The following is a 24,633-nucleotide window of genomic DNA, read 5'->3' on the forward strand; positions in this document are numbered from 1 at the left end:
CAGAGTTTAACCTCTGAACCTGGGTATCCAACCCAGAGTCACCACCCTGAGGTTGAACAATTGCCTGGCACGCCAGGACTTTCTGGGGGGCACACCTACCCCCCACCAGGTCAGAGTTTAACCTCTGAACCCGGTTATCCAACCCAGAGTCAGCACTCTGAGGTTGAACAACTGCCTGGTACACCAGGACTTTCTGGGGGCACGCCTATCCCCCAACAGGTCAGAGCTTATCCCCTGAACCTGGTTAGCCAACCCAGAGTCACCACCCTGAGGTTGAACCATTGCCTGGCAGGCCAGGACTTCCAGGGAGGCACACCTACCTCCCACCAGGTCAGAGTTTAACCTCTGAGCCTGGTTCCCCAACCCAGGGTCACCACCCGGAGGTTGGGCAATTGCCTGGCACGCCAGGACTTTCTGGGGGGCACACCTACCCCCCACCAGGTCAGAGTTTAACCTCTGAACCTGGTCATCCAACCCAGAGTCAACACCCTGAGGTTGGACAATTGCCTGGCACAGCAGGACTTCTTGGGCGGCACATCTACCTCCCACCAGGTCAGAGTTTAACCTCTGAACCTGGGTATCCAACCCAGAGTTACCACCCTGAGGTTGAATCTTTGCCTGGCATGCCAGGACTTCCTGGGGGGCACTCTCACCCCCCACAAGGGACACACCGTCCCCAAGGGCCACACAAGAGTCTGGTTGGCGCAGGTCTCCTGACCTCTGCCCATCCGGCAGAGTCTGGGTTTCCCCCAAACCAGAAACGGTTTCACCTGGGTCATTCCTGGGGGGCTCTGCTCTCAGAGCTGTCCCCTGACTCTCAAGGTCCTCCACTGGGGTCTGCAACCCCCTCTCAACCCTATGTCTGGACTTCTGCACCCCCTCACTAGGAGGGGTACTGCCAGACACCAGAACTGTTGGGATGCTGGCTACAGTCAAACCCCCAAGTTCTTCTGACACTGCGGGGCTTCCCTCAAAAGGTGGCCCTACGGTACAGGCTAGGCTTCCCTCCTGGTGTTCCCTCATGGAACCCTCTAGGACCTGGGACCTACCTGGGACACTACCATCCTTTCCCACCACACTCGGTTGGGAACCACCTAGACCACTCCCTTCAGGAGCACCCCCAAATGCCTCTTCAGACTCTCTGGTACTCACCCAGAAGTCTGCCTCCATTGTAAGTTCCCTGGGGTCAGAGAACTCACACTCCACCTGGTGTTGGCGTAGCTCTGGAAAATAAGGACCAGACATATGCTCTCCAGCAATTACATCACTCTGCCCTTCACATGTATTAACCACAGTACCCTTCACCCAACCACCCAGTAACTCAACCTTGGAAAAGCACTCTACTTCACCCTCCTGAGACTGGTGAGACAGTATCTGTCTGTCCCTGACACTCAACCCAAACTCTTCTGGGATGTCTCTACACTCTATATCCAGGACGTCCACCAGGGGGGAACCCTTTTCTCTGTCACTCTCTGCTAGAGTCAGTAAAGTGTCCCTCCCCCCAGTAGGAATATGACTCCCTGTGCCAGTTCCCCAATCCTTCTCAGGGACCCTGTGCATAACGGGAACTACCTCATACCCTTGAACTGCCTGGGGTGTGTCAACTCCCTTCTTCAAGTTGGGCACCATATCTCTGGGCTTGTGCCCTTCTTCAGCAGTACTAGATGCAAGATTTTTGCTGCCACCATCTGAACTGGACTCAGCCCTTCCGGCCTCCAGTTTCAGCTCTTTACAGCTCAGCTCTTGAGCTGCAATCTTTTCTTCTTCCAGGGCTAAAAGTCTTTTTGCCTCAACCTCTGCAAGATACTCCTCTAATTGTTGCTCCTGTCGCCTTTGACTTCGGAGCCATTCATCTATTTCTGGGTCACTGTCCAACTCTGAGTAGCCTTCCTCCTCATCTGAGTAGTCTTCCTCCTCATCTGAGGGGTACTTAGTCATTTGGTTTCTTGCTGCCTCTCTCTCTGCCCATCTTTCCTCCCCCAGACTATGTAGTGATGGATCATCTCCGCTTTAGTAGATCTCCTTGCTACAGGAAGGCCCCATTGTCTGCAAAGCTTCCTTAGGTCAGCCTTAGTGAGGTGGTCAGTACGAACAAAGAATGAGTAGGTAAGCAATCCCATTCTGATAAGATCTTACTAGCAAAAACCAAAATCCAAAGTCCAAAATATCAATAGTATATCCAGGAGGACATCAGAGAACCAAAAGCCAAAAAAGATGAAAAATCAAGTTGACCTTCAACTGTGGGTAGGTAGTGAAATACTTAGCTACTGTATGTCACTGCACAAACACAAGTCCTATCCTCACCGCTGATCACCAATGTTAGAAATGGGGTTTTTGGTTGGCAGTCAGGTTGCCCTCTGTCCAAGCAAGAACCCTCACTCTAGTCAGGGTAAGTCACACACAATCCAAAATTAGCCTGTGCTCACCCTCCGGTAGCTTGGCACGAGCAGTCAGGCTTAACTTAGAAGGCAATGTGTAAAGCATTTGTGCAATAAATCATACAACACCATAGTATAACACCACAAAAATACACCACACAGTGTTTAGAAAAATATAGAATATTTATCTGGGTAATTGTAGGTCAAAACGATCAAAGTTGCAATACGAATTTGTAAAGATATCACTGAAAAGTGATATTAAGTGTCTTTAAGTCTTTAAAAAGCAATAAAGGTGGTCATTCTGACCCTGGCGGTCTTTGACCGCCAGGGCGGAGGACCGCGGGAGCACCGCCGACAGGCCGGCGGTGCTCCAATGGGGATTCCGACCGCGGCGGTAAAGCCGCGGTCGGACCGGCACCACTGGCGGGGTCCCGCCAGTGTACCGCCGCCCCATTGAATCCTCCGCGGCGGCGCAGCTTGCTGCACCGCCGCGGGGATTCCGACCCCCCCTACCGCCATCCAGATCCCGGCGGTCGGACCGCCGGGATCCGGATGGCGGTAGGGGGGGTCGCGGGGCCCCTGGGGGCCCCTGCAGTGCCCATGCCACTGGCATGGGCATTGCAGGGGCCCCCGTAAGAGGGCCCCTACATGTATTTCACTGTCTGCTGCGCGACGGGTGCAACTGCACCCGTCACACAGCTTCCACTCCGCCGGCTCGATTCCGAGCCGGCTTCATCGTGGAAGCCTCTTTCCCGCTGGGCTGGCTGGCGGTCTGAAGGCGACCGCCCGCCAGCCCAGCGGGAAAGTCAGAATTACCGCCGCGGTCTTTCGACCGCGGAATGGTAACCTGACGGCGGGACTTTGGCGGGCGGCCTCCGCCGCCCGCCAAGGTCAGAATGAGGGCCAAAGTGTCTTTCAAGCACAGAGTACCTGGTTTCTGGTGGGAAATCTCCTCAGAGGGCCACAGGAGAAGAGATGCGTGGAAAAAGGGGTGTGTGCGTCGATTTCCTCTCAGCACACACTGACTTGCGTCGTTCTTTTCCACGCGGGGAAGTCGGGCGTCGTTTTCCGGCGCGCAGACAGTCTCTTTTTGTGGATCGCGGGGATTACCAGATGTCCCGGGTCTGTGCGTGGATTTCTCCTGCTTATTTTCCGGCTGCGCGTCGTTCTGCGGGGCTGCGCGTCGAAGTTTCGATCTCACGGTAGGCGTCGCGTCGATTTCTCCTTGGAAGTCGGGCGGCGTTGTCCTTGCGAGGCCGTGCGTCGAAATTTTGGTCTCACGGCAGGCGTCGCGTCGATTTCTCCTTGGAAGTCGGGCGGCGTTGTCCTTGCGAGGCCGTGCGTCAAAGTTTCGCACTCACGGTAGGCATCGCGTCGATTTCCCCTGGAAAGTCGGGCGGCTTTGTCCTTGCGAGGTTGTGCATCGAAGTCTCGATCGTCCCGAGGGCGTCGCGTCGATCAGCGTCGGTGTGCGGCGTTTTTCTCGCCGCGAAACAAGCTGTGCGTCGAAATTTTCGGCGCACGGAGCGTCCAAGTGAAAGGAAGAAGTCTTTTTGGTCCTGAGACTTCAAGGAACAGGAGGCAAGCTCTATCCAAGCCCTTGGAGAGCACTTTCACAGCCAGACAAGAGTTCAGCAAGGCAGCAGGGCAACAGCAAGACAGCAGTCCTTTGTAGAAAGCAGACAGGTGAGTCCTTTGAGCAGCCAGGCAGTTCTTCTTGGCAGGATGTAGTTTCTGGTTCAGGTTTCTTCTCCAGCAAGTGTCTGATGAGGTAGGGCAGAGGCCCTGTTTTATACTAAGTTGTGCCTTTGAAGTGGGGGTGACTTCAAAGAGTCTCTAAGAAATGCACCAAGTTCCCTTTCAGCTCAATCCTGTCTGCCAGAGTCCCAGTAGGGGGTGTGGCAGTCCTTTGTGTGAGGGCAGGCCCTCCACCCTCCCAGCCCAGGAAGACCCATTCAAAATGCAGATGTATGCAAGTGAGGCTGAGTACCCTGTGTTTGGGGTGTGTCTGAGTGAATGCACAAGGAGCTGTCAACTAAACCTAGCCAGACGTGGATTGAAGGGCACAACAAGATTTTAGTGCAAAGACATGCTCACTTTCTAAAAGTGGCATTTCTAGAATAGTAATATTAAATCCGACTTCACCAGTCAGCAGGATTTTGTATTACCATTCTGGCCATACTAAATATGACCTTCCTGCTCCTTTCAGATCAGCAGCTGCCACTTCAACAGTGTATGAGGGCAGCCCCAATGTTAGCCTATGAAAGGAGCAGGCCTCACAGTAGTGTAAAAACGAATTTAGGAGTTTCACACTACCAGGACATATAACTACACAGGTACATGTCCTGCCTTTTACCTACACCGCACCCTGCTCTAGGGGTTACCTAGGGCACACATTAGGGATGACTTATATGTAGTAAAAGGGGAGTTCTAGGCTTGGCAAGTACTTTTAAATGCCAAGTCGAAGTGGCAGTGAAACTGCACACACAGGCCTTGCAATGGCAGGCCTGAGACAGGGTTAAGGGGCTACTGAGGTGGGTGGCACAACCAGTGCTGCAGGCCCACTAGTAGCATTTAATCTACCTGCCCTAGGCACATGTAGTGCACTCTACCAGGGACTTACAAGTAAATTAAATAGTCAATCATGGATAAACCAATCAGTAGTACAATTTACCCAGAGAGCATATGCACTTTAGCACTGGTTAGCAGTGGTAAAGTGCCCAGAGGTCAAAAGCCAACAACAACAGGTCAGAAAAAATAGGAGGAAGGAGGCAAAAAGTTTGGGGATGTCCCTGTCAAAAGCCAGGTCCAACAACGACCATCATTTACGGGGATTCGGCGTAGGGCATCACAGAAAGTGACCTTGCTGTGCTGCCCTACATCAAAGCGAAAGGGAAGGAATACACTGTATTTATCGAATATGACGCATTCCTCTCCTTTCCCCCTGCGCTGGTGCACAATGGGCTACCTAGCGCCAACCTGGGCACCCTTGAACTATGAGGTGTCTGCGTTGCATGCAGGATTGTTTTTGTGCAGGAATTGACACCATCTTGCACAGAAACAATTCATAGAGGCATTTCCTCTTTCTATGTGTGCTGCATTCTGCAGCACACATAGAAAAAGTAAAAAATGAAGAGAAATAAAACTATGGCGGTCATTCTGACCGCAGCGGTCGCCGCCCGCCAAGTGGTTCCCGCCGAAAGACCGCACCGCGGTCAAAAGACCGCGGCGGTCATTCCGGCCTTCCCGCTGGGCCGGCGGGCGACCGCCAGAAGACCGCCGGCCGGCCCGGCGGGAAAGCCCCTTCAACAATGAAGCCGGCTCGGAAAGGAGCTGGCGGTGTTGAAGGGGTGCGACGGGTGCAGTGGCACCCGTCGCGATTTTCACTGTCTGCTAAGCAGACAGTGAAAATCTTTGTGGGGCCCTGTTAGGGGGCCCCACGGCACCCGTTCCCGCCATCCTGGTTCCAGCGGTGGAAACCGCCAGAAACAGGCTGGCGGTAAGGGGGTTGCAATCCCCATGGCGGTGCTGCAAGCAGCGCCGCCATGGCGGGTTCCCTGGGCCAGCGGGAAACCGCCGGCTCCCCTTTTCCGACCGCGGCTTTACCGCCGCGGTCAGAATCGCCAAGGAAGCACCGCCAGCCTGTTGGCGTGCTTCCGCTGCACTCCGCCATGGCGGTCATGGACCGCCAAGGTCAGAATGACCCCCTATTTCTTCTTGTTACGCCTGCCCTGGGGAGGCGTAAGGTTTTGAGAAATTTTTTAGACATTCCCAGGTTTAAAAGTCCTTGTAAAGCTGGGAATGCATCTAAACCCATGGGTGCGCGAGAACACCACCGCAATGCCCCTTGCGTGGATTAAGGTGAGACAGCAATGTGTGCTGTGTTACCTTACTCAAGATTTATGAGGCCACTCAAAGCCTCGCAGTATGGCTTTGCAGAGCTTCATAAACCTGACTCAGAGCCTTGCATCACGCATGTACCATTTTCCGTGGTGCAAATGTGACGGAAGGCTCTCACAAATATCCCCCACTTTTTTTAACATGACCCACCACCAGTTTTGCACCTCCTTCTGGACAGGTTGTAATGCCCTTCTCTTCCAGGTTGTAGTTTATGCCTCACTGTAGGCATCCCTACTGTCCTTCCACAGTCTGTGCTTTCCTACTCTGCATCTTCCTGCAGTGTCCCCTTTCCCGTCCACCGCAGTTTCCATCACTACCAGATTTTCCTTCCTCTTGTTCATCATGGCTACTATCTCATTATCACGCCACTGCCAACATCTGTTTCTGTTTGTTGTTTACTGCGGCACATTGTGCAAGAGCCACACTTCCACCACCTGCGTCAACTCTACCTGTGTGTCAACTAGACGCCATCTTTAATATCTGCCATGGTTGGCTGGTGCTTAGAAAACATGCTACACTCCCAAACTTTAGAGATAACTAGATAGTGCCTTGATACCCTGCTCGCCACCAACTGCGATCATTCATGCCTTTGATACGTCTTATATTGACGTATGCGGAGCAGCTTTCCACTTCTAGGACCTACATCTTTTTCTGGTGCTTTAAATAGGGAACAATAGCTGCAGGTACTCATGCAATTGAGCCGTGGACTTTTTTGCGTGGCTAGGGGGGAGACAGTGCTTTATTTGAGCCGGTGGTCCTGGTGCTGAGCACCAGCACTTAACTATCAACACCGGTACTAATGACAGTCCACCACATGGTGGTGCAGTCGGTCTAATTTGGGGATGAGCACAAGAAGTGTTGAATAATTCACATTTTGTTATAGTATTACTTCATTATTTCGGTGTTTTTCAACTTGGTAACACTATCTGGGCATTGGTTGCACCTCATCAGTACCAGTTTAACTCCCAAATGTAGCCATAAGCAACAAAAAGGTGACCAGTCCAGCTCTGCAACGGGCCTTCCACTGCGCGGTAACACGTGTTGCTGCATTTTGCGTAACTTTTAAACCGTTTGAGGTAGGAACAATTTGTTAATATCTGCAGATTATGCAGCATATGATGAATTATGTGGCAAATATGGCAAATCTATAATTATGCAAAAATTGCGCGGCCACACAATCGCATAGTTCCAATGGCCCTGTACATAGCCTATGTATAATATACAGAACAGAGGGTTGCATTTTCATTGTAAAGGCACCTATTTAGTTAAAGGCTTCATGTAGCGCTGTGCATTACATTAGGGTTACTTCTGAGCGCTAATATATGCCATCACAGATGTCTCCATCATGCATGCCTTACGTTCATTAAATATATGTATGAGCAACCTATGCTGTACAGAACTCCACTGCAGTTAGAAAAGTTAGCATAATTCACTGAACTATAATATTTTTTTTTATCGAGCACTTCAAAGTGCTAATCTGCCACACACACTCACCTCACGACACACACATGCACACTCACACACATACACAAGCACTGACACGATTAGAAGCTCACATATGCACATTGTTTGGTGCAGCTCATTTGTTTTTAGAAATGAAGCTTTCTAGTCGTGCTCTAGACTAACCTGCTTGCCTGCTTCATGGTCAGTGGCATCACCGCCCTGCTCTACAGACACGCGCCACATCTCTGTGAGAACGTGGTCTGCATTACACGCCTATAAGGGCTTATTGATGAGAGGCTTGTGCCAATGGAACATCACTTTTTTGACGCTCTGGCAGCACAAGTCTCTCAACCACATCTATGAGGCTACGAGGCACTTTGCGTGGCGTTGAATGGCCTCATAGATATGGAGTGAGGCAAGTCAGCGCAAATCACTGCGTTGCCGTACTCTGCACCAGGGAGGCGTTCCATGGGAGATGCGGTGGGTTTTCCCGCACAACACCCATGGGTTTTGACGCTGGCCCAGATTTACTTAACCACATAAACCTGGGGCAGTGTCAAAACCTTACGCCTCCCCAGAGCAGGCGTAAAGAGAAGAAATATTTTTGTTTCTCTGTGTTTTTTCATCTTTCCGTGTGTACTGCGTTCTGCAGACAGATAGAAAGAGGAAATCGCCTCTTGGGGTTGTTTTTGTGCAGGAAAGGGCCCCTTTCTGCACAAAAACCAAATCTGCATGCAACGTTTTGGCACTAGGCAGCCAACTGTGCGCCAGCACAGGTGGAAAGGACAGGAATGCAATGTGTTGCATAAGTACAGTGCATCACTGTCCATTCACAATGGGGTAGGACAGCACTGCAACAAGACTTGATGCATTACCCTATGCCAATTACCCTTAAATATGCCTCATAGTGTGTCAGTCTGTGTGATCGGAGCAGGCCCCAGCAGTCCTGATGTAATTTAAATGAGCCTCACAGGATACTTCAGCAGGAGCTCAACCAGTTGTTCTAGAGTGAAGAATAAAAAAACTAATTGTAATTGAGGTGTGAAGGAGCCATAAAATCATTTTTGCAATCCATTATTGGCACTTTCAAAACAAGAGAGGTTGATGGATTCCATTTTCTGGGTTCCCACTGAAGCACTTCTAAGGCTGAATGCCACTGATGATTCTCTGAAATTCCACTAATTTGGGATTTTCAAGCCGGTTGGGTTGCGCTACCTGCTCGTTGCACAAAATAAGGAAAACAAGCGCTGACCGAGAGATGTTCTGGAGACATTGGGCCTTCTTGCTGCATGCCCTATGCCCCTGTGAAAGGGCAGGAATGCACTGCATTTATGCAATCGGCACATTCCTGTCCTCTTCCCCTGTGCTGGTGCCGATTCGGCAGCCTAGCTCCAACGCAGGCACCGATGCGTTGCATGCAGGATTGTTTTTGTGCAGGAAGAGTCACCTTCCTGCACAAAAACAATCCTGAGATGAGTTTTCCTCTTTCCGTGTGTGCTGCAGAATGCAAAAAAACAAAGAGATATACAAATATTTCTCCTCATTATGCCTCGCCTCGGGAGGCGTAAGGCTTTGGCGATTCCCCAAGTTTACTAGATTTTGTAAATCTGGGACAGTGTCGAAATCCATGGATTTCGTGTGGGAACACCCACCGCAGCGCGCATGGAACGCCTCTGTGGCAAAGTAAAGCAACGCAGCGCCTTCCGCTGCTTTGACTTACTCCATATCTATGAGACCATTCAACGCCACGCACAGTGGCTCCGCGTGGCCACATAGATATGATTTTGTAGTCTGCGCCGCCGGAGCGTCAAAAAAGGTGACGCTCCAGCAGCACATGGGGCTCATAAATATGAGCCACTGTTTTTTTTCACTACTCACGGCTTCTGAGGACCTTGACCAGTATTTCTCTTGCATGCTAAGGCGGCTGGTCTGACCACATTTGCCAGGGCTGCTTTAGGTTCCCGGTCCGGCCCTGCTTGTTTTACTTGGGACCTAATCGGCAATGGACGCCTCTGAAGGCGCTGGGATTGACTGTCTGTGGCACCTAGCAGGTGGGCTCGTCAGAATCTGCATTGAAGCACCTGACCTGAGCAAAGAAATAGTAACAATACACCCAGGATTTGTAAGCGTGGGGAGATGAGCGGCCTGACTTAGATTTCAGCGGACAGGTGACTCGGTCACAACGGTGACAGATATCCCGTCCTCCGAAATATAAATCCATAAGAAATAATTGGATTTTTTTATTTCAGCAGTCAGGATATCTGTCACAGTTGTAACGGAGTAACCCGCCCGCCAAATCTAAATCAGGCCGTAAGTGGTTTGCCCAGAATCACAGGATGTTGAGCTGACGCCGAGACTCATGCCTGGTTCCCCCGGCCCCGAAGTCGGCAGCAGAGGCCGTTGCACCACATCCTCTCCCTCTATGTAACAAAACCGCGCTACTGTGTCCCTCCTCCAGCGTACTGGTACTCTCCCTGGCCAATGAGAAGCTCCGGAACTCAAAGGGGGAAAAAATCACAAGTGTCGGCAGTCAGTACCGGCGAGCACCGGCCCATTTAAAGCACTCTCTTTTTCACTACCGACAGAATTGTAGTCATTTGTACCGTAATGGCAGAGCACATTTAAAATCTAAGTTTAGGGGGGAGTTAATGACGTTTAAGACTACATCAAATTAAAAAATATATATATTTACAAATTCTTAGTGACTCTTTGAACCCCATGGTAGGCTAGGAGACAGGTCTGGATTGAGCCCGAGGACTCAGTGTTTCAGCAGGATGAAAGGCGTGCCATCGACAGGGAGTTATCGGTGGCCGCAGGGCTGGTAAAGACGTTCATGTTTAAAAAATGACTGCACAAAATGGACGCGAGCCTCGGGGGCACAAACTGACTAAAGCTGCCTTTGGATTAGTGAAGTGTCTCGAAGCGCTAAATAATTCAGCTGTGCAATTAGAAGCCCATTCCATTTGGCCGAGACCGAGATGTATGCCTCAGCTAGCGGCTTGATGGCTTTTGGGAGTCCTTAAATCAGCGCTTTAATGTACTCCACTTGCACGACTCTCCTGGCCTGACATCTTAAAGAGCAGGATTACCATATAGGCCGGTGGAACTGCTGGGGCGATCCTGGTAATATCTGGTTTAAATCTAGGCCGGGGGGACGCCATTTTTTCATATTCCTGGGTCTGAAGCTAGGGGAGGGGAGCATTCTTCACCAAAATGGGAAAAAGGTGGAATGTATGTGCCTTTTTTACCTATGGCTTAGACACGCCAACCATGTTTTGCAAAAAAAATAATATTGATAAAAATAGTCTTTGGGCCATCCCTCGCCATCCATTGGCCTATTCAAATGCCATTCACAGCATACATCACGAAGCAATAAGTCTTCGCACTTCAGTAATTGGCTCTCCTGACTGTGCGTGAACGTCTACATAAAAGATAGTTCCCTCCAGTGGCTGGTTCGCCAGTCACTGCTTTTATTTATGCTATCTTTCCAGGTTTCTTCAATTTAGTTTTGCAATGGGACATTTTGGAATTTTTTTAAACAATCATATTAATGCCATCTTCAAACTAAGGCAATGTTATCTATTTACTGCTTTTAGGATGTCTGTGTCTATTGGTTATACCTGCACAAAGAAATAATTTAAAAACAAAATTCAGGCATGCCAGGGCTGTGACTATTGCCTTTGTCACTGTGTGTTTTTACTTTGTCTACGGAGCACGTCCCAGACAAATACTGTGCCTGATTCCGCTTCGCAGGTGGACTAGGAACAAATGGTGGCTCCTTCCAGAAACACAGGAAACCACCTTTTCTCAGATGGGAGAATGTCCTTGAGAATGGGCCCCCTTCAGCCAATCAAAAGTTTAGGACTATAGATACTTGTTCTGATAGGTTTAGAGAAGTTAATCCCTCCATCTAAATCAGAACTCTGTTGAGGCAGTTTCAGCCATCAGCCAATCAGGAACAGTTCTCCCCCATTAGACAATTCTGATTTGTTGATAGTGCCCCAGTGACAAATTGCCCGTCCATGATTGACAGGAAGTGTGGGCCAGTAAGCTTGCAGCGGTTTTTGATTTTAGTGCAACAGAGTATTTGCTTTGCTCATTTCATTTTCCTCTGACACAGGCCAGATTCGCTTTAGTTGATCCTGGAATACAAAATAACATTCGGTCAGTCCTAGATGATGCAATAAGTACATTAATGTTGGTTTTGAAGGCAACAACCACTGAAGCGTCAGAGACAGTCCAGTGTGTCCTGCTGACAATATGAACAATCAGTTCTGTCACAGTGATATTGTAATTTAACAACGACTGAATTTGTGTTTTTTTAAGCGAAAGTCCTGTTTCATGGGAAAATGTGGTGAGAACAAACCTGGTGCTTGTTCACTAGTCTGAAGAGCACCTGTGGCTGATAAATCAACCTTTAGAAGACTTTGGCTGCCCTCACCAGTCATGAATAAATTCAGATTTCTCTGTACAAAGGAGTTTCAAGAGATCAGAATTACTTGTGAGTGACAATCATCATCTTCACGCATTTTTCTTTGACTGATTTAGCCAAGATTTATCAAACCAGCCAACATTTATCAGAAGGAAAGGCCTGCAAAAATGGCAAAAAGGTGCAAAATAAGGCGTGTTAAAAGCCATTCGGCCTGTTATACCTCATTTTCATATTGAAAACTTAGAATAAGAGGTATTTACCACATTTTAGAACTATATACCTCAACCTGCGGCAATAGTATTTGCTGGCCATGATAGGTACCTCACCCTTTTTGGCTCAACGTCTAATGAGGGCCTTAAATAATGGCATAGCAAAGGTCCCTGCAGCCCCGCGGTGCAGGGGTAAAGGGTGAGCTCAAGGGGGGCCTCTCAGCACAGTGCACTGTGCACGGATTGTATGTGCCTGACTGGGTCCTGGGAGGGGGAGGGGGCCCCCCCACCCCCCCTTCAAGTTTCGTTACATCACTGGCCTTAAAGTAAGGTGATATTTTTCTTAGAGTGCAGGGTGAAAAGCAGGAGAGCTGGAGATAGCGGCCAGATGTACAAAGTCGGGCCGTTTGCGACTGGTAAAATGCCTTTTGACGTGTACCATTCCCATTTTGCGAGTCGGTAACCTATTACCGACTCATAAAATGGGGTTGCAACTCGCTATTAAGATGGGGGGTGCCAAGCGCGTCCCTTCCTAGCATCGACTCGCAGGGGGAGCTAAGAATGTATTGCGACCGGGAATGCGGTTGTAAAATATTTGCAGTTTCTACCAACTTCATGTTGGTGGTAACCCATTCACAAATGGGAAGGGGTCCCTGTGGGGCCCCTTCTCCTTTGTGAATAGGGGTGCAAACATTTTTTAGGAGCTTTTCCGTTTTCTTCATGTAATGCATCCCATTTTCATTCAAGAAAAACGGGATGCATTACAAAAAAAAAATGCTGCATTTAAAAAGCAGTCCCAGACATGGTGGTCTGCTGACCCCAGCAGCCCACCATCCCTGTGATTGTAGCCATTCACAGTGGGCTGCAAATTGCAAGATACTACATGCATAGGGGTGTGGGGTGAGAAGAGGGGGAGGGATAAAAGCTAATATCGTTCTTTCTTTCTGGGCAGTGGTCTGCCAGTCACGTTGTCGGAACCACTCGGATGCTAAGTAACTGGAAGGGAATTGTGAATAAGTAAACTGAGATAACCAGTTAGTAATCAGAACATGCATTTACTAAAAAGGATGTAATCCTGCGGACAATACATAAAATATAAATGTCCACTTGATGGCATTGCGCAACCTTCAGCAAATCACTGTATCTACCTGCTCGTGGCTGCGAAAACCACCAATGCCACATTCCAAGGTTGATTACTACATAAATCACAGAATAGTTACTCTCGATTTTGTATGCGAGTGCGTGCGTATATGCATGTGTCTGTGTGCGTGTCCGTGTGTAAGTGTCGGTGCGTGTCTGTGTGTGAGTGCGTGCGTGTCTGTAAGTGTGTGCGTATGTGCGTGTGTGCATGTGTCTGTGCCTGCATGCGTGCGTGTATGTATGTGTGCGTGTCTCTGTGTAAGTGTATGTGTCTGTGTGTGAGTGCGTTTCTGTGTGTGTGTGTGCGAGTGCGTGCGTGTGTGCATGTGTCTGTGTGCGTGTCCGTGTGTAAGTGTCGGTGCGTGTCTGTGTGTGAGTGCGTGTATGTGCGTGTGTGCATGTGTCTGTGTGCGTGTCCGTGTGTAAGTGTCGGTGCGTGTCTGTGTGTGAGTGCGTGCGTGTCTGTAAGTGTGTGCGTATGTGCGTGTGTGCATGTGTCTGTGCCTGCGTGCGTGTATGTATGTGTGCGTGTCTCTGTGTAAGTGTATGTGTGTCTGTGTGTGTGTGCGTGTGTGCGTGCGTTTCTGTGTGTGTGTGTGCGAGTGCGTGCGTATGTGCATGTGTCTGTGTGCGTGTCCGTGTGTAAGTGTCGGTGCGTGTCTGTGTGTGAGTGCGTGCATGTCTGTAAGTGTGTGCGTATGTGCGTGTGTGCATGTGTCTGTGCCTGCATGCGTGCGTGTATGTATGTGTGCGTGTCTCTGTGTAAGTGTATGTGTGTCTGTGTGTGTGTGCGTGTGTGCGTGCGTTTCTGTGTGTGTGTGTGCGAGTGCGTGCGTATGTGCATGTGTCTGTGTGCGTGTCCGTGTGTAAGTGTCGGTGCGTGTCTGTGTGTGAGTGCGTGCATGTCTGTAAGTGTGTGCGTATGTGCGTGTGTGCATATGTCTGTGCCTGCATGCGTGCGTGTATGTATGTGTGCGTGTCTCTGTGTAAGTGTATGTGTCTGTGTGTGAGTGCGTGTGTGCGTGCGTGTCTGTAAGTGTGTGCGTGTGTGCGTGTGTCTGTGCCTGCATGCGTGCGTGTATGTATGTGTGCGTGTCTCTGTGTAAGTGTATGTGTCTGTGTGTGAGTGCGTGTGTGGGTGCGTGTCTGTAAGTGTGTGCGTGTGTGCGTGTGTCTGTGCCTGCATGCGTGCGTGTATGTATGTGTGCGTGTCTCTGTGTAAGTGTATGTGTCTGTGTGTGAGTGCGTGTGTGCGTGCGTGTCTGTAAGTGTGTGCGTGTGTGCGTGTGTCTGTGCCTGCATGCGTGCGTGTATGTATGTGTGCGTGTCTCTGTGTAAGTGTATGTGTCTGTGTGTGAGTGCGTGTGTGCGTGCGTGTCTGTAAGTGTGTGCGTGTGTGCGTGTGTCTGTGCCTGCATGCGTGCGTGTATGTATGTGTGCGTGTCTCTGTGTAAGTGTATGTGTGTCTGTGTGTGAGTGCGTGTGTGCGTGCGTTTCTGTGTGTGTGTGTGCGAGTGCGTGCGTATGTGCATGTGTCTGTGTGCGTGTCCGTGTGTAAGTGTCGGTGCGTGTCTGTGTGTGAGTGCGTGCGTGTCTGTAAGTGTGTGCGTATGTGCGTGTGTGCATGTGTCTGTGCCTGCGTGCGTGTATGTGTGTGTGCGTGTCTCTGTGTAAGTGTATGTGTGTCTGTGTGGGTGGGGGGTGGACATGTATAGCCCATGCCGTGAGGACCGTTCCAGAGAAACTTGTGTGTGTGCGTGTGTATGTTTATGTGCGTGTGTGTCTGCGTGTTTGTGTGTGTGCGTGTGTGTCTGCGTGTTTGTGTGTGTGCGCCTACGCGTGTTTGTATCTGCGCGTGTGTGCGCTTATCCGTGCGTTTGTGTGACTCTGTGACTCCTCCCCCACGTTTAGACTGCCTTGGGGGGTGCACACAACATGCCCCCATTATTCCCAAGGTGCCTAGAAGCAGTGGTTCAAGCTCACAGACTCCCTACAGGTAAGTCACCCCCGTGTCACCGGGTCGCGCCTGTTATTACTCCAGGACGGCGACACTCCTCTTGTAAGGACATTACTTTCAAGTGCAGTGATCCATGCTCGCCTCTCTCGTCTCCCAAGCAGACCCCTGCAGGGTGTGCCCGCCACACACAGAAATACACCTGCATTTGTCATTCACTGAGTATATAAGACCGCGTGATTCGCCTAATTCACCTATTTTTAAATGGCATGTTCGGGATGGGCTGTGCACATTTAAATGTCTCATACCGCCTCTCCCCGTCTCCTGTGTATATACTTCTGTGATACCCGCATGTGTTTCTCCATCTCCTCTTCTTCAGTATTAATACTCTGCGGTATTTACACGGTACGGTACTCTTCTACCAACCCTCTCCTCTCCCCTTCTACTGCATTTATACTTCTGTGATACGTACATGTTTCTCCATCTCATACCTGTACTCTCCTCTTCTCCAGTATTAATACCCTGCAGTACTTACACGGTACTCTCATATCCACCCTCTTCTCTCCTCTTCTCCTGTGTTTATACTTCTGTGATACACGCATGTGTCTCTCCAGCTCATACCTGTTCTCTCCTCTTCTCCAGTATCAATACCCAGTGGTACTTACACGGTACTCTCATACCCACCGTCTCCACTCGTTCTCCTGTATTTATACTTCTGTGATATCCACATGTCTTTCCATCTCATACTTATTTGCTCCTCTTCTGAAGTATTAATACCCTGTGGTATTTACACAGTACTCCCATACCCACCCTCTCCTCTCCCTTTCACCTGCATTTATACTTCTGTGATACGTACATGTCTCTCCATCTCATACCCGTACTCTTCTCTTCTCCAGTATTAATACCCTGCAGTACATACATGGTACTCTCGTATCCACCCTCTCCTCTTCTCCTGTGTTTATACTTCTGTGATACGCGCATGTGTCTCTCCAGCTCATACCTGTTCTCTCCTCTTCTCCAGTATTCATTTCCGGTGGTACTTACACAGTACTCTCATACCCACCATCTCCACTTGTTCACCTGTATTTATACTTCTGTGATATCCACATGTCTTTCCATCTCATACTTATTCGCTCCTCTTCTGAAGTATTAATACCCTGCAGTACTTACACAGTATTCCCATACCCACCCTCTCCTCTCCCTTGCACCTGCACTTATACGTCTGTGATACGCGCATGTGTCTTTCCATCTCATACCTGTTCGCTCCTCTTCTCCAGTATTAATACCCTGCAGTATTTACACAGTACTCCCATACCCACCCTCTCCTCTCTCTTTCACCCGCATTTATACTTCTCTGACATGCACATATGTCTCTCCATCTCATACCTGTTCTCTCCTCTTCTCCAGTATTATTACACTGCAGTGCTTACACAGTACTCTCATACCCACCCTCTCCTCTCCCGTTCTCCTGAATTTATACTTCTGTGATATGGGCATGTATCTTTCCATCTCATACTTGTTCTCTCCTCTTCTCCAGTATGACCACCCTGTGGTATTTACATGGAATTCTCATACCCACCCTCTCCTACCCCACTGCCCCTCCCCCTTCTCCTGTATTTATATTTCTGTGATACGTGCATGCGTCTCTCCATCTCATACCTGTTCTCTCCTCTTCTCCAGTATGAACACCCTGTGGTATTTACACAATACTCTCATATCTAGCCTCTTCTCTCCTTTTCTCGTGTTTATACGTCTGTGGTATTTACATGATACTCTCATTTATGCCCTCTTCTCTCTTTCTCCCTTGTTTATACTTGTGTGGTACTTACACGGAACTCGCGTATTTATACTTCTGTGGTATTTACACTATACTCTTGTATCTGCCGTCTTCTCTCCTCTTCCTGTGTTTAAACTTCTGTGGTACTTACACGGTACTCTCATATCTGCCCTTTTCTCTCCTCTTCTGGTGTTTATACTTCTGTGGTATTTACACTGTACTCATACTTCTGTGGTATTTACACGGTACTCTCATATCTGCCCTCTTCCCATGTTTATACTTCTGTGGTATTTACACAGTACTTTCAAATCTACCCTCTTCTCTCCTCTTCCAGTATTTATACTTTTGTTGTATTTATACATTGCTCTCATACATGCTTTCTTCTCTCCTCTTCCAGTGTTTATACTTCTGTGGTATTTACACAGTATTCTCATATCTGTCCTCTTCTCTCCTTCTCCTGTGTTATACATCTGTGGCACTTACATGGTGTTCTTATATCTGCCCTCTTCTCTCCTCTTCCTGTGTTTATACTTCTGTGGTATTTACATGGTATTCTCATATCTGCCCTATTCTTCTTTTCTCCTGCATTTATACTTCTGTGATACTTACACAGTACTTTCTTATCTGATCTCTCCTCCTCTCTAGAATTAATACACCTGGGATATTTACATTGTACTTTCATATCTGCTTTCTCCACCTCCCCAGTACTAATACCCTTGCGATATTTAGAAGACACTTGCATAGCTCCTCTTTTTTCCTCCAGTATTAACACCCTTGTGGCATTTGCATGGCACTCACATAGCTCCTCTCTCCTCTCCAGTGTTGATGCTCTATGGTATAATTGTACTCTAATATCTCCTCTCTCCATATCTCCAGCACTAATATCCTTGTGATATTTACTTGGCACTTGTATAGCTCCTCTTTTCTTCTCCAGTATTAACAGTCTTGTGGTATTTACATGGTACTCTTATGTCTGCTCTCTCCTTCTTTCCAGTATCAATATCCTTGTGTATTTAGAAGGTACTCACATAACTCCTCTCTCCTCTGCCAGTATTCATACCCTTGTGGTATTTACACGGTACTCTCATATCTGTTCTCTCCACCTCTCCAGTATTAATACCCTTTTGATATTTACATGGTACTCACATAACTGCCTTCTTCTCTCCTCTTCCTGTGCTTATACTTCTGCAGTATTTACACAACACTCTCTTATCTGCCCTCCTCTTCCTGTATTTATACTTCTGTGGTATTTACGTGGTACTCTCATATCTGCTGTCTTCTCTCCTCATCCCTTGTTTATACTTCTGTGGTTTTCACACAGTACTCTCTTACCTGCCTTCTTCTCTTCTTTTCTCTTGTTTATACAGCTGTGGTAATTACACAGCACTCTGATATCTGCCCTCTTCTCTCTTTCTCCCGTGTCTATACTTCTGTGGTACTTACACAGTACTCTCATATCTGCCCTCTTTTCGCCTCTTCATGTGTTTATACTTCTATGGTATTTACATGGTACTCTCATATCTGCCCTCTTCTTTTCTTCTCCTGCATTTATATTTCTGTGATACTTACACAGTACTTTCTTCCTGATCTCTTCTCCTCTCCAGAATTAATAACCCTGGTTTATTTACATCGTACTTTCATAACTGCCCTGTCCTTCTTTCCAGTATTAATACCCTTGTGTATTTACATGGTACTTGCTTAGCTCCTCTCTCCTCTCCAGTATTAATACTCTGGGGTATTTACCTGGTACTTTCATATCTGCTCTCTCCACCTATCCACTACTAATACCCTTCTGATATTTACAAGGCACATGCATAGCTCCTTTTTTCCTCCAGTATTAACACCCTTGTGGCATTTACAAGGTACTCACATAGCTCCTCTCACCTCTCCAGTATTAACACCTTTGTGGTACTTACATCGTACTCATATCTTCTCTCTCTTTCTTTCCAGTATTGGTACCCTTGTGTATTTAGAAGATACACACATAACTCTTCTCTCCTCCTCCAGTATTCATACCCTTGTGGTATGTACACAGTACTCTCATATCTGTTCTCTCCACCTCTCCAGTAATAATACCCTTGTCATATTTAGATGGTACTTGCATAGGTCTCCCCTTCTAGCCCAGTATTAATACCCTTATGGTATTTATGTGATACTTCCATATCTACTCTTTCCAAAACTACAGTATGATTACCCTTGTGATATTTACATGGTTCTCACATACCCCTCTCTTCTCTTCTAGTAATAATATCTTTGTGACATGTATATGGTACTCACATATCCCTCTCTGCTCTTCCAGCAATAATATCCTTGTGATATTTACATTGTACTCACAAAGCTCCTCTCTTCTTCCTTCCACTATTAATACCCCTGGTGTATTTGCACACTACTTTCATATCTGCTCTCTCCTCCTCTTGAGTATTATCACCCTTGTGGTGTTTGCATGGTTCTCTCATATCTGGTCTATGCTCCTCTTGAGTATTATTACCCTTGTGGTGTTTCGATGGTACTTACATATCTTTTCTCTCCACCTTTCCAGTAATAATACCTTTGTGATATTTAATTGGTATCGGCATAGCTCCTCTCTCCTTCAGTATGAATACCCTTGTGGTTTTTATCTGGTACTTTCATATTTGATCTCTCTTCCTCTCCAGTATCAGTCCCCTCTGATATTACATAGTACATAACTGCACTGTCTCCCTCTTTTCGTACCACTCTCCAGATTGAGTCTATTTTTTTTAGGTCTTGGCTAGACAGCACTTGGCGCATGTGCACTGTCGAAGAGGAATGTTGTTTACAATTCAGTGGGCTTCAGCCCACCCATCGGTTTACCAATTATTCACTCCAATCCTTTGCTTCCATTTGTCCATGGCATGCATGCATCATGGCTCTTCCTATGTCTGGCCCTCCCCCAAAGCGTGGACCAAGTACTTGCGTCCATCCACTCCTCCTGTTTTAGGAGCTACTTTTTTCTTTGTTTTTGAGCACACCACAAGAGCGCTTGGGTTTTGAATTGCTCCACCCACCCCTATCCCAGTGTCTTCTTTCTCTCCACAGATCATGTTTCTTTACCCACCCCTGCACGTGGGGGCGAGCTTAGAACGGAGCATCTACTCATTATGTGATCAGCAAGTAAAGAATACAATTAAATCACTTGTAACTGCTGGAAAACACTTTTCTACTCTACAGTAGACATACACACACTGTCTCTAAATTAAATGTGTGCTTGATTTTCGGATTGATGGTGTTAAATAATAAACATGATATAAGTATTAAAGGTAACCAATGTTTTACATTTTAAGACTTTCACTGTTTTTCGTCGCTTTGCCCCGCTTTGTCCCGCTCTAAATACATACCCCACGCATGTGAATGCCTGCGGTAAACAGTTTTTGGGAAAACCCACTCTGAGTTCTATCCACATTCATTAGTAGGCTTGTTTTTTCTCCGGCCTCTTTCTAATGGCAGTTGGGCTTCTTTTCTCATTGATGCCTGGAGTGCTGCATGCCACTCACTGTGCAGAAGGCAGCTGCTTCCAGAAAAGTGGAGTTGTTAAGCTCACCGTGCATTACAAGATCCCCCTGCAAATGTCCTAAGAGGCCCAGTTCTGAGTCTTGTATCAATGTATAATTTTTATAGCTGTCTTTGCAAGCAAAGCCAATAGGTTATGCCGCTCCATAACAACTGGCTAAAAGACAATAACATTGACAACAGAAATGGCTCTCAGATTCCTGAGATGAATTGGCTTTGCCAATGCTTGTCTTTGGTGAGGGGACCTCCAGGAGAAGGAGTAACACACCTAAAGCCTTTGTAGTGCCTTCTACCTTTGCACAGACACACTGCCCCTGCCCCCACCTGCACAGCGGGTGTTATGTTGGACCATGCAGGGCAGAGATGGGCTGAATTTTCTCCTGCATTATCCAGGCTCTCTGTACTCAAAGTTCTTGCCTTCCCTCGGTCCACTTCAGACTGCCCAAGTCGCTCCCTCAGTGCCCATTAATGCCAGGGGTGGGGATCGGTCACATCTCAGGGCCCCAGGGAGTGAGGGGGCCGGACTCTGAGAAGAATGTTTGGACAATAGAGACTCAGCTGTGACATCTTTGTGCATAACATTCACGATGCACAGCGGGGCTGGCATAGGTAAATGTGTGGTGAGCTGCTGTCTCACCCACAGTAGTGTAACAATAGCCCCTACAGCCCCTGCAGTGTGGGGGGCGAGCTCCAGGAGGCCCCCTCTAGCACTGTGCATGTGCAACCCAGACTTGGCCTTAGAGCTCTAGGCTGGGTCCGGAACGTGGGGGGTGCACTCATGTATTTTGCAGGGGGGCCCCCTCAAGTTTTGTTACGCCAGTGTGCTCATGAATATGATGGGGGGTTGAGGGGCTTTCCTCCATTCTTTTCTAGGACTGTTTGTGAATCAATCAATCAGTCAGGGGTTTGTAAAGCGCGGCAAATCAACTGTGAGGGTCCCAAGGCGCTGGACCGTTGTTTTCGAAGCTTGCCTTTATTTTGGGTTGCGAGGCACCGTCTAAACAGAGAAGAAAAAAAGAATACGTGGAGGGAGTATAACTCAGGTCCGCTGGTGGCCCTGGTGGTGCAACGCCTGCAGCATGTGCTGCTCCTGTTCAAGGCTGGGCTAATCACAGTGGTGCTGCCAATCAAAGCATACCAACCTCTCGGGCGAAGGTGGGTTCAGGAACAGTGGTATCAATGCATCGTTTCTCAGTTCTTAAGGGCAGATTTACTAAACGTTGAGACAATGCAGCAAGGGAAGTTGTGCTGCGTTGCGTCAAAGGGAGCGAGCAGAACTGTGCCATGTCTGGTAAGATACGCTATAATGCAAGGGTGTCTGCACTGTGGTCAGGATGGCATTTGTACTGGAACTGGCACTTTCCTGCACAAGAACTACTCTTAGAGGTGTATTCTTTGCAAAGAGGAGGTAATAAGTAGAAATTAAGATTTCTCCTTGTTACTCCAGCCTCGGTTAGGCACACCATTTTGGCAAAATCTATGTCTTTGTTTTCTGACTTTAGTAAATATGGGTATGCATCAAAATACATGTAATGCCTCACAGACACAAGCTATTGTAAGGCAGCGCTATGAGCCTCTGTGCATTTTATTTTTTTTACAAAATCACACAAAGGCACTGCAATTGGACTTTAAATGGCTTTGTACATACTAAAACAGACATTGCGTTGGGGTTGCCTCACTTTTAAAAAAAAAAAAATCTGGGCCCCTTATTAAATTGGACACCTTGAACTGCTGCACCGCAAGTTGCTCTGTTTTTTAACGTGCTGGTTTGTTTTTCCAATGTTAGCCCATAAGCAGTGAGGTGATCACATCTTCCTCCCAAGATTTATCTCTTCCCTCTCACCCTCTGCGCTGCGGCTACAAGAGCCAAAGTCAGGAACAAATAATTATTCTGCATTTCACAAGTGCCAAGTGGCAGTATGACACATGTTACCATCAGCCATTCTTGGCTTTCCACAAAACACCTTGTTGGATCGTGGGCTTGTAGTTTTGATCTTAACTCTTTCTTCATGCACCAATCGTTCTGAGCCGGATTTAGAACTCAGTAGACGGGTTACTCTGGGTGGACAGGTATGCCGTCCCCCGAAATCGAAATCCCATTATGTTCTATGGGATTTAGATTTCTGTGGATGGGATATCAGTCACTGTTGTGATGGAGTAACCTGTCCGCCGAGTTTTAAATCAGGTCTTTTGTATAGTAGACTTTTTATAAGGAGAATCATGGTTTGTAGGTACTACAGGGACGGTGGCAGTGTATCGTTCCCTAAGACGAAGAATAAGTAGAGGACATGTGGCATTAGCAGGAGGAACAGCACACAGTTTGCTCACACATAGAGAAGAGGTGCAACACAGGGAGCTAACGCATCACAGGGGGAGAGAGAGGAGCATTGCACATCCTGATGAAGATACAAAGACTATAACACACCTGAAAAGAGTCAATATCCATTCAAGTCCTCCCATGGGGTGATGAGCATCCCACCTACTCACCCAGGGCTGGACTGGCCTACCGCTTACCAGGCGTTTTGGTGGGCTGGCATGGTGGGGGTGGTTTCACTGCCGGGGGGAGCAGTTTTGTCGCTTGGGACCTGCCTGCCACGTTCCTACATGCTGTGCTTCTAAATAAAGAATGCAAAAACGCATGGTTTTAAAGTATGCCTTTAGCACACTTTAAAACCCACCCCGCCAGCCCACGGAAACAAGCAGCACCCAGTCTGGGCCTGTGCTCACCGACCTAGTGCGTTATGCTTCATCAATTGATTTTAGCACTAGAAAGCACCTGAACGTACTACTGGTCACTGGCTCTACAGTTTCCTACTTAAGGGTTCCCTAGTCAGGCGCACCTGTTCTAGGGTGCGCCGGATGCAAACAGAGAAAGTGCGCCCTATGTGTAATAGGACCCCAGGTCCAGTCCTTCCAGAAGTACATTTTGAACTATCAAACAGATTCCTCTCACATTGAAACTATACCAACCCCACCCCTGCCCCCGCTATGTCCTGCTTGTCTGAGAACATCACGACACCCACTGGAGTTTGCCCATTGCATGTAATGTGCCTATTTAGTCCTATATTTCGTCTAATTACTCGCTTCTGTATTGTTTGCCTACATGACCAATACCTTTGTACTATAACTACCTTTCGTTGTTCTTATAAAGCGCTCTGACATCCGACTAGGTCTTCTTGGCACTATATAAAACTTTAAAAATAACATATAAAGGCTGCACACATGCACCACAGCTGGCATACAAGCATCCTCACACATCTATGTGGCAAGGCCGCCACACCAACCATCAAGCCTCATCACACAGCATGCCACTGACACTTGCCACCTGGGCCAGCACCTCTCAGGCACAGTGGTCACCTCAGAGCACACACCTGAGACCCCGAAGGGGCGCCGCAGGCCAAGGGTCAGCTTCCTGGTGTTGGTCTCCTTCAGGTCCATGCGCCCCACCCGCACAATCTGGCAAACCAGGTAGAGGTTCTCCCGGTTGAGGTCTTTGCTTCCCAGGTCCTGAAAGACATGGATTATAGAACAAGGAGAGGTTCATACATGATGTGCTATGGATGAGAGGAGGGCAGGGCAGGGGGAAGAGGAGAGCAGAGGTATTCAGGAGAGGTTTGATGCTCCTGTCTACCCGCGAGACTCCTGCTCTAGTGCTCACTTGAGGTACAGTGCTGCTGTCTATCCATGAGACCCCTGCTCTGGTGCTTACATGAGGTACAGTGCTGCTGTCTATCCATGAGACCCCTGCTCTGGTGCTCACTTGAGGTACAGTGCTACTGTCTATCCATGAGACCCCTGCTCTGGTGCTTACATGAGGTAGAGTGCTGCTGTCTATCCGTGAGACCCCTGCTCTAGTGTTTACATGAGGTACA

The 24,633-nt window shown here is 48.2% G+C and overlaps 1 protein-coding gene across 1 annotated transcript in view; it reads right to left on the reverse strand.

Moving 5' to 3' along the window:
* The window catches only part of LOC138255404 (dedicator of cytokinesis protein 2-like), a 1,984,107-nt gene that overhangs the window by 1,687,233 nt on the left and 272,241 nt on the right, over positions 1-24,633 (reverse strand). Inside the window, exon 10 of the mRNA XM_069205837.1 lies at positions 24,133-24,268. Within this exon, the coding sequence (XP_069061938.1) occupies positions 24,133-24,268 (136 nt within the window). The remainder of the gene's footprint in view (positions 1-24,132; positions 24,269-24,633) is intronic.

This window comes from Pleurodeles waltl, chromosome 1_1, assembly GCF_031143425.1.
Source record: "Pleurodeles waltl isolate 20211129_DDA chromosome 1_1, aPleWal1.hap1.20221129, whole genome shotgun sequence".
Lineage (NCBI taxonomy): Eukaryota > Metazoa > Chordata > Amphibia > Caudata > Salamandridae > Pleurodeles > Pleurodeles waltl.